General features: G+C 42.2%; 1 protein-coding gene and 1 long non-coding RNA gene across 11 annotated transcripts; both read left to right on the top strand.

Annotated features, from left to right (window-relative positions):
* Positions 1-160: 160 nt before the first annotated feature.
* Positions 161-9370, top strand: LOC126986375 (SOSS complex subunit B1-A-like). Of its 3 annotated transcripts, none has more exons than XM_050842435.1 (5): positions 161-311; positions 4306-4394; positions 4917-5026; positions 5767-5867; positions 8769-9370. In XM_050842435.1, exons 2-5 carry the CDS (start codon positions 4313-4315, stop codon positions 9145-9147), a joined length of 672 nt encoding a protein of 223 aa, XP_050698392.1. In that variant the 5' UTR covers positions 161-311; positions 4306-4312; the 3' UTR covers positions 9148-9370. The 3 variants fall into 3 exon arrangements, with proteins under 3 accessions (XP_050698392.1, XP_050698391.1, XP_050698390.1); XM_050842434.1 differs by lacking the exon at positions 161-311 and adding an exon at positions 322-518; XM_050842433.1 differs by lacking the exon at positions 161-311 and adding an exon at positions 652-840.
* LOC126986376 (uncharacterized) lies at positions 930-4273 on the top strand. Of its 8 annotated transcripts, none has more exons than XR_007739644.1 (6): positions 930-1169; positions 1323-1645; positions 1970-2293; positions 3107-3269; positions 3433-3898; positions 4056-4273. It is a non-coding gene; the product is annotated as an uncharacterized LOC126986376 (long non-coding RNA). The 8 variants fall into 8 exon arrangements; XR_007739648.1 differs by lacking the exons at positions 3433-3898; positions 4056-4273 and adding exons at positions 2294-2456; positions 2620-2773 and having other exon boundaries at positions 1970-2132; positions 3098-3415; XR_007739645.1 differs by lacking the exons at positions 3433-3898; positions 4056-4273 and adding an exon at positions 2620-2773 and having other exon boundaries at positions 1970-2132; positions 3098-3415.
* Positions 9371-10561: the final 1191 nt, after the last annotated feature.

Below are 10561 nucleotides of genomic sequence, written 5' to 3'. Positions count from 1 at the left end.
TTTAAATATTTTCCTTGCTAAAATAATCGGTTACGGTCCCATTAAGTGTCCTGCGTCATGAACACTCGTGACAGGACCGATGGGTGCCTGGCGCAGGGAGGATTGAGAGAGTACGGAAGAGCTTGATTTATGTAATTTTCTTATTCAGCAATTTTCTAATTCTGTATAGCGTCTTCCGTGTTATTTATGTTATTTTGTTGCTGTTATTAGGCAGAGTTCGCCACGGGGTGTGAGGCACTCCCTCCCTGGCCGCCGCTCCGCGCCTGCATCCTCCGTGCCACCCGCTGGAGCTAATGTCCGCGGGAGATAAGGTGCTGCCTCCCATCTTCTTCCCTAGAATTACGCTAACCTATATTTCCTAGAGGGCTCTGTTACGGCTACTCGGGAAGGGTGGGGGCTTCCTTAGTCTGTCCCTTCACCAGAGCTTGAAGGAGTGAAGGGGAGCGTAAGAAAAGGGGTCGAGAAGGGAGGAAGCAGAGGAGGATGGCCGACCGTAGGAAGCAAGGCGACGGTGCTCGGTAGTCCTGCTTCCCTTTCTTTTTGACGTGTGCTTGTCCTTCTGCTCTCAAGAAATGGGTCATAAGTATTAAAACTTCCTGTTTTAAGTTGCCGGACGGGTGAAAAGTGGTGAGGTGTGAGAGCCTGGGCAGTCCTTGGGGCCCGGAGGTGGAGACGTGGCACCATGGCTCAGACAGTGGTGCCAAGTGTGTTGTTTACATCAGTCCTGCGTTGCCGCGTCTTCCCGCCCTACAGCACCCATGTTTACTTTTGTCCCTTTAAAAAGTTGTAATAAGGTTTTCCAGCCATGATGAACTCGTCAGGCGAGGCACCGAGTCTGGAGTGAGTGGTGGGGGGGCAGGAGCCTTCCCCAGCCCCCTCCGCACACCATGGCTTCCATCTTGGGGGGGCAGAGAATAGACGTAGTTCCATGCATATTTAAACCCATCAATGTCACCCTCATGCATGCTTGATTTAAGGCTAGATTTTAAGTTTCCTCGTGGCATTAGGCTCAGAGGTGTCCATTCATGCCCTATAGATGTCCTTTCCCCCTGTAATAAGTCCCACAAGCTCAAAGCAGCAATATTGAGTCGGTTAAATTTTTTCCATTGTGATGTTTTGAATTTTTTTGGTTCAAGTCTCAAGTTCAATCAGTGTCCTTATAGCATTAGGTTCAGAAGGTGTCCAGTCAGCCCTTATAGATGTCCTCTCCCTCTGTATCTTGAGTCCTAGCAATATTATGAGTCAGTTAAATTCTCCCATTGTGATGTTTTGAATTTTTTTGGTTCAAGTCTCAAGTTCAGTCGGTGTCCTTATTGCATTAGGTTGAGAAGGTGTCCATTCAGCCCCTATAGATGTCCTCTCCCCCTGTAATAAGTCCCACAAGCTCAAAGCAGCAATATTGAGTTGGTTAAATTTTTCCCATTGTGATATTTTTGAATTTTTTTGGTCCAAGTCTCAAACTCAGTCAGCATTAGGTTCAGAAGGTGTCCAATCAGCCCTTATAGATGTCCACACCCTCTGTATCTTGAGTCCTAGCAATATTATGAGTGTTAAATTCTCCCATTGTGATATTTTGAAGTTTTTTGTGTTAGTTTCAAGTCTCACATAAGTTCAGTTAGTGTCCTTATAGCATTAGGCTCAGAAGGTGTCCAGTCAACCCTTATAGATGTCCTCTCCAGCTTCTACTTGAGTCCTGGCAATATTATGAGTCAGTTAAATTCTCCCATTGTGATATTTTGAATTTTTTTGCGTCAGTTTCAAGTCTGACACAAGTTCAGTTAGTTTCCTTATAGCATCAGGTTCAGAAGGTGTCCAGTCAGCCCCTATTGATGTCCTCTCCCTCTGTATCTTGAGTCCCACCAATATTATGAGTCAGTTAAATTCTCCCATTGTGATATTTTGAATTTTTTTGTGTTAGTTTCAAGTCTCACATAAGTTGTTAGTTTCCTTATAGCATTAGGTTCAGAAGGTGTCCAGTCAGCCCTTATAGATGTCCTCTCCAGCTTCTACTTGAGTCCTAGCAATATTATGAGTCAGTTAAATTCTCCCATTGTGATATTTTGAAGTTTTTTGTGTTAGTTTCAAGTCTCACATAAGTTCAGTTAGTGTCCTTATAGCATTAGGCTCAGAAGGTGTCCAGTCAGCCCTTATAGATGTCCACACCCTCTGTATCTTGAGTCCTACCAATATTATGAGTCAGTTAAATTCTCCCATTGTGATATTTTGAATTTTTTTGTGTTAGTTTCAAGTCTCACATAAGTTGTTAGTTTCCTTATAGCATTAGGTTCAGAAGGTGTCCAGTCAGCCCCTATAGATGTCCTCTCCAGCTTCTACTTGAGTCCCACCAATATTATGAGTCCGTTAAATTCTCCCATTGTGATATTTTGAATTTTTTTGCGTCAGTCTCAAGTCTCACACAAGTTCAGTTAGTGTCCTTATAGCATTAGGCTCAGAAGGTGTCCAGTCAGCCCTTATAGATGTCCTCTCCCTCTGTATCTTGAGTCCTGGCAATATTATGAGTCTGTTAAATTCTCCCATTGTGATATTTTGAATTTTTTTGCGTCAGTCTCAAGTCTCACACAAGTTCAGTTAGTGTCCTTATAGCATTAGGGTCAGAAGGTGTCCAGTCAGCCCTTATAGATGTCCTCTCCAGCTTCTACTTGAGTCCTACCAATATTATGAGTCAGTTAGATTCTCCCATTGTGATATTTTGAAGTTTTTTGTGTTAGTTTCAAGTCTCACATAAGTTCAGTCAGTTTCCTTATAGCATTAGGTTCAGAAGGTGTCCAGTCAGCCCTTATAGATGTCCTCTCCAGCTTCTACTTGAGTCCTAGCAATATTATGAGTCAGTTAAATTCTCCCATTGTGATATTTTGAATTTTTTTGTGTTAGTTTCAAGTCTCACATAAGTTCAGTCAGTGTCCTTATAGCATTAGCTTCAGAAGGTGTCCAGTCAGCCCTTATAGATGTCCTCTCCAGCTTCTACTTGAGTCCTAGCAATATTATGAGTCCGTTAAATTCTCCCATTGTGATATTTTGAAGTTTTTTGTGTTAGTTTCAAGTCTCACATAAGTTGTTAGTGTCCTTATAGCATTAGGCTCAGAAGGTGTCCAGTCAGCCCTTATAGATGTCCTCTCCAGCTTCTACTTGAGTCCTAGCAATATTATGAGTCCGTTAAATTCTCCCATTGTGATATTTTGAAGTTTTTTGTGTTAGTTTCAAGTCTCACATAAGTTCAGTTAGTGTCCTTATAGCATTAGGCTCAGAAGGTGTCCAGTCAGCCCTTATAGATGTCCTCTCCAGCTTCTACTTGAGTCCTAGCAATATTATGAGTCCGTTAAATTCTCCCATTGTGATATTTTGAAGTTTTTTGTGTTAGTTTCAAGTCTCACATAAGTCCAGTTAGTGTCCTTATAGCATCAGGTTCAGAAGGTGTCCAGTCAGCCCTTATAGATGTCCTCTCCCTCTGTATCTTGAGTCCCACCAATATTATGAGTCAGTTAAATTCTCCCATTGTGATATTTTGAAGTTTATTGTCTCAGTTCCAAGTCTCACACAAGTATTCTTTGAGGTCTCTGTTGCAAGTCTCAATGAAGTCTAGTAATATTTTGAGGTCATTTTAAGTCTCAGTCAAGTCCAGTATTTTTTTAGGTCTCTTTCAAGTCACAGGTCCAGTACAAGTCCAGTGAGGTCTTTTAGTAGTTGTTTATCAGGCATGTCTTTGTATGGGAATCACAGTGGTGGAATGACAACGGTTTTCCTAGTGTTACATCTCTCTCTCTCTCTCTCTCTCTCTCTCTCTCTCTCTCTCTCTCTCTCTCTCTCTTTTTAACGGCCTCTTGCAGACTCCTTACGTTCTTATGTTCTTATGTTCTTTCCTCTGGTAGTTGTTTATCAGGTATGTCTTTGTATAGGAGTCAGGGTAGAGGAATGTGAAGTTTTCCTCGTGTTATCTCTCTCTCTATCTCTCTAACATAGCGCTCCCCAACCAGCCTCGTGCAGACCCCTTACGTTCTTATGTTCTTATGTTCTTTCCTCTGGTAGTTGTTTATCAGGCATGTCTTTGTATAGGAGTCAGGGTAGAGGAATGACTAAAGTTTTCCTTGTGTTATCTCTCTCTCTATCTCTCTAACATAGCGCTCCCCAACCAGCCTCTTGCAGACTCCTTATGTTCTTTCCTCTGGTAGTTGTTTATCAGGCATGTCTTTGTATAGGAGTCAGGGTGGAGAAATGAGAAGAGTTTTCCTTGTGTTATCTCTCTCTCTCTCTCTCTCTCTCTAACATAGTGCTCCCTTCCCTCCCCAGAAGCAACATGGACACACAGTTTACGCCGATTCGAGAGCTTAAGCCGGGCATGAAGAACCTCAGATTGGTGTTCATTGTGCTGGAGATCGGTGAGTAGGGAGAGAGAGACAGGTGCTTGATTTGTCCACAGAAGAGTAAAATTTCCTACTTATTTTTTATTTTCATAGTGTATAATTTATTTGCTTCCACTGCCCTTATGGTGTTGCTTAGTGGTCAGCCTTGTTATGGTACTTGTTTTCCGCTCCTCGGCATCACCAGGAAAAATTGCTCTACATTATATGACAGATAATGATTAAGCTTTTCTATCTTGTCCTGCCTTCCTTATTCTTACCCTGCACCTCTTCTTTCTCTATCATCTTCTTTATCTTCTTTTCTACTCATATTCTTCCCTTCCACCCATTACCTCATTTTCCTTCTTTCCCTCATTCTCTCCTATCTTCTTTCTCCTTCTTTAGCTCTCCCTTCCCACCTTCTTCACTTCCTTACCTCACACCATGACCGCACACCCCACTCCGTCAGTTAACCCCCTTCCTCACCTCCTCCCTCTCCTTCCTTCCTCTTCCTTTCCTACTCCTCCTTCTCCCTCTCATCATTCCATTCCCCATGCACAGGAAGGCCGAACGTCACAAAGGAGAATCATGAGGTGCGGTCCGTCAAGGTGGCGGACCGCTCGGGCTGCATAAACATATCTCTCTGGGACGAGCCGGGACAACTTCTGCAGGTGGGTGGGTCGCTGAAGGGACAACGGAGGGGAGGGGAAGGGGGAAAGATATGCATGGTTGGTTAGGTGAAGAGAAGGGGATATGAGAAAAGAAAGTTTGTGTTTGCATAAGAATAGGAAGAAGTAAAGTATGTATTGAAGGGATGTGCAGAAGGGGGAAAGATTTGCAGCCAGTAAAATGAAAGAAAAAAGTAAAACTAATTGGTGTTTGTGTTCTGAGGTAAAGAAATGCATGGAAAAGGACAAGAATAGGCACAAGAAGGCAGTTTAATGTTAACCCATCCACTGCAATTAGCATAGATTTGGCCTTCACTTGTAGCCCGGTAACATATACTCCCAGGTCCTTCTCTGCCTCTGTGGTGGATAGTGGAGTGTTTCCCATGTGGTATTGGTATGCTGGATTTCCCCTCCCAAGGTGCATGACAACATTTTTCTTCACTGAATTGTAGCAGCCACTTTTTGTTCCATTCCTTTTGCTTGGTGATGTCTTCTTGTAGGAAATCCACAGTCAGGGGGTTAAAGAAGTTAGCAATGAGTAATGGTGTGAATTAAGAGCACTATTGGGTTTGTATTTGTTACTTTCAAAACACATGATTTCAGCCACACTTAGTATATATGAAACAGATTAGGAATGATATGAATTTGCTACCTAAGGAAGACTTGCAGGTCAGTCATACTATTTAAGCTGAAATGATATGGTCGATTCTCGAAACTCACTCTCCCTCTCTTCATCCCACCAGCCGGGAGACATAGTCAACCTCAACAAGGGTTACGTCAGTGTGTGGAAAAACTGTCTCACCCTCTACGTGGCGAAGGGCGGCGAACTACAGAAAGTTAGCGAGTAAGTACCCACCCTCCTCCTCCTCTTTACTTGTTGGACTCAGCGGATTCGGTAGTAGGACCTCTCTTTTTGTGGATGGCCTCATGGATAAGCCAGGGCAGGTGGCCAAAAATTTATATAAAAAAATGGATAGACTTTTTATTTTTATTTTTATTTTTATTTTTACAGCAAAGGAGTCAGTTCAAGGGCATAAAAAAAGGTAACAAATGCTTTAAAAAAAAAAAAAAGGCTGGTACTCACTGCTCCCAAATAGAGTTAGAGGAGTGGACGAAAGACAGGTCTACAAAATAATACATGTTACCTACATAAGATGGATTGACTACATAATAATAGCTACATAAAATGGATAGACTTCATAACAGTTTATCTACACAAGAAAGATAGACTGCATAACAATTTAGCTACACAAGAAAGATAGCCTACATAACAATTTAGCTACACAAGAAAGAGACTACATAACAATTTGGCTACACAGGAAAGATAGCCTTCATAACAATTTAGCTACACAAGAAAGATAGCCTACATAACAATTTAGCTACACAAGACAGATAGACTACATAACAATTTAGCTACACAAGAAAGATAGACTACATAACAATTTAGCTACACAAGACAGATAGCCTACTTAACAATTTAGCTACACAAGACAGATAGACTACATAACAATTTAGCTACACAAGACAGATAGGCTACATAACAATTTAGCTACACAAGACAGATAGCCTACTTAACAATTTAGCTACACAAGACAGATAGACTACATAACAATTTAGCTACACAAGAAAGATAGCCTACATAACAATTTAGCTACACAAGAAAGATAGCCTACATAACAATTTAGCTACACAAGAAAGATAACTACATAACAATTTAGCTACACAAGAAAGATAGACTACATAACAATTTAGCTACACAAGACAGATAGCCTACATAACAATTTAGCTACACAAGACAGATAGACTACATAACAATTTAGCTACACAAGAAAGATAGCCTACATAACAATTTAGCTACACAAGAAAGATAGCCTACATAACAATTTAGCTACACAAGAAAGATAACTACATAACAATTTAGCTACACAAGACAGATAGGCTACATAACAATTTAGCTACACAAGACAGATAGGCTACATAACAATTTAGCTACACAGGAAAGATAGCCTACATAACAATTTAGCTACACAAGACAGATAGCCTACATAACAATTTAGCTACACAGGAAAGATAGCCTACATAACAATTTAGCTACACAAGAAAGATAGACTACATAACAATTTAGCTACACAAGACAGATAGCCTACATAACAATTTAGCTACACAGGAAAGATAGCCTACATAACAATTTAGCTACACAAGAAAGATAGACTACATAACAATTTAGCTACACAAGAAAGATAGACTACATAACAATTTAGCTACACAAGAAAGATAGCCTACATAACAATTTAGCTACACAGGAAAGATAGCCTACATAACAATTTAGCTACACAAGAAAGATAGACTACATAACAATTTAGCTACACAAGAAAGATAGACTACATAACAATTTAGCTACACAAGAAAGATAGCCTACATAACAACTTAGCTACACAAGAAAGATAGCCTACATAACAATTTAGCTACACAGGAAAGATAGCCTACATAACAATTTAGCTACACAAGAAAGATAGACTACATAACAATTTAGCTACACAAGACAGATAGCCTACATAACAATTTAGCTACACAAGAAAGATAGCCTACATAACAATTTAGCTACACAAGAAAGATAGACTACATAACAATTTAGCTACACAAGAAAGATAGACTACATAACAATTTAGCTACACAAGAAAGATAGCCTACATAACAATTTAGCTACACAAGAAAGATAGCCTACATAACAATTTAGCTACACAAGAAAGATAGACTACATAACAATTTAGCTACACAAGAAAGATAGCCTACATAACAATTTAGCTACACAAGAAAGATAGCCTACATAACAATTTAGCTACACAGGAAAGATAGACTACATAACAATTTAGCTACACAAGAAAGATAGACTACATAACAATTTAGCTACACAAGAAAGATAGCCTACATAACAATTTAGCTACACAAGAAAGATAGACTACATAACAATTTAGCTACACAAGAAAGATAGCCTACATAACAATTTAGCTACACAAGAAAGATAGACTACATAACAATTTAGCTACACAAGAAAGATAGCCTACATAACAATTTAGCTACACAAGAAAGATAGCCTACATAACAATTTAGCTACACAAGAAAGATAGACTACATAACAATTTAGCTACACAAGAAAGATAGCCTACATAACAATTTAGCTACACAAGAAAGATAGACTACATAACAATTTAGCCTACATAACAATTTAGCTACACAAGACAGATAGCCTACATAACAATTTAGCTACACAAGAAAGATAGCCTACATAACAATTTAGCTACACAAGACAGATAGCCTACATAACAATTTAGCTACACAAGAAAGATAGCCTACAGAACAATTTAGCTACACAAGAAAGAGACTACATAACTTAGCTACACAAGACAGATAGCCTACATAAAAATAACTTCATGAGATGAGATGAATTTATTTATTAATTTATATAGCTTTTTGGCCCATGGTACCTGTCAGCTTGTTGCAATGTGGGCAGGTTTTTATAGTGGGTAGTCTTTGGCCCCTCAGCGGTGACTAAAAAATTGCCAGCTTGTTTGTCGCAGCGGGCGGAACATGAAACTGCGTCTGCACACTCAGCCACTGCCTCCCCACTGCATGATAATAGCTACATAAGATAGATGGACTATACATGATATAACAGGGCAGCAGGGAGCCCACTAACACCACAGACAACACACACCTCAGACCTCCTCCCTCTCCCCCTTGCCAGGTTCTGTATGCAGTTCTCCGAGCAGCCCAACATGTCCGAGCCCAACCCAGAGCTGGTGCCCCTGAGTAAAGGAAGCTGTGGGGGGGGCGGGGGTGACCAGGGGGGCAGCGGCGGCAACCGGGGGGGCTCTCAGGGGGGCGGGAACTCTGGTGGTGGTGGTGGCAACTCCCTTGCTGACGCCTCGCGGGACCCGAGGTTATTGAAGCCAAACAGCAACGGAGGCAATTTGGACCCCAGGGGAGGGAAGGGAGGGGGTGGGGGAGGCGGGGGAGGGGTGACGGCCTCCAACGGGCACCACAGCACGGGGGGCGGCCGCCACACATCCTCAACGAAAAGCCGCAGTCACGGAGGAGGAAGCAAACAGTCGGGCAAGAGGTAATATTACGCATGGTAAGTCGAGCGTGGCCCCGTGTTTTATGTGTCCGGGTGGGAGGCCGTCGTGTGGCCGCTCACCCGCCCTCATCCCAGCATAATATTTGTACGCACTTCACTCCATATTTTCTCTCATTAGTTACTTTCTCTCTGTTACCACTGACGCTGTATACTACTACTACGACTACCCTGGAGACGACCCAAAGGAAAATATACATGTGATACTTTTATACGGCACATTTCATTCATTACCCAGGGCTGTGTGAGTGGTCGGGGCTGTTCCCATGCGTTTCAGATAGAGAGAAAAATACAGGCTTTCAAATTTCTTTCTTATCCTTCCTCTCCTTGCCCTTGGTTTTTTCTTACTTCTTACATTCTTATCCATGTTTTTTGTGCTCTCTCTTCCTCTCTCTCTTTCCCTCGCTGTCCCACCTATTGAGCTGCTCCGTTGATTCCTTCCCTCTCATCATGCTCTTTAACCCGGTAGCAGCGATGGGCCAAATTTGTGGCTTTACTGTGTAGCAGCGATGGGCCAAATTTGTGGCTTTACCGTGTAGCAGCGATGGGCCAAATTTGTGGCTTTACCGTGTAGCAGCGATGGGCCAAATTTGTGGCTTTACCGTGTAGCAGCGACGGGCCAAATTTGTGCCATGATGTAAACCCCCCAAAAATAGATGATACCTAATCTGATCAGAAATGCTTTGATATATATTATGAAATGGTTTGTGTGAGGGGTGATTTTTTCTCATTTTTCTCGCTTAGAGGGACCATTAAGAAACGTGATCCCCGCTGCTACCGGGTTAACTTAGACTATGTGGTTCAGTGAGCAAATGCATGGGAACAGCCTGAGTGTGAACCTGTACGGAAGGTGAGTCAAGGTGAGCATGAGTGACAGCTTGAGGCGGAACGTGGAAGGTGATTCACTTGTGGGTTTGAAGTAGCTCCTCATCCTCCATACTCGCCCACCCTCTCATGCACACACACACACACACACACACACACACACATGTACGTATTTATTTCCCTCTTACGGTCTTCCTGAATCTATGCATCATTCTCCCACATCACTGCTCTTCATAAGGGATTGATCGTGTTGACGGGGGAATGTGTGGGTCTTCATTTTGGGTAGGCGGTGGCTGAGTGGTACCGTGCTGGGCCCTCATTCACCGCGTGATGGATGACGCGAGTTCGAATCCCCACGCTACCACCTCGGATTTTTCAGTCACCGCCGAGTGGCTTAAAACTACCCACATGCTGTCCTGAAGACCCCCCATCAACCTGGACTCAAGAGGAGACCGTCCAAGTGAATCAAGGAGGAGTTCCGGGGGGCAGCATGAGCCAAGAGAATATGGCACCACTATAAACACTTGCCTGCACCATGACGGGCTGGGGCCAAACACCATCCAGGCCCCTGAAGCACT

The sequence above is a fragment of the Eriocheir sinensis genome, chromosome 61, assembly GCF_024679095.1.
Source record: "Eriocheir sinensis breed Jianghai 21 chromosome 61, ASM2467909v1, whole genome shotgun sequence".
NCBI lineage: Eukaryota > Metazoa > Arthropoda > Malacostraca > Decapoda > Varunidae > Eriocheir > Eriocheir sinensis.
This window is presented reverse-complemented; position numbering and strand designations above follow the sequence as displayed.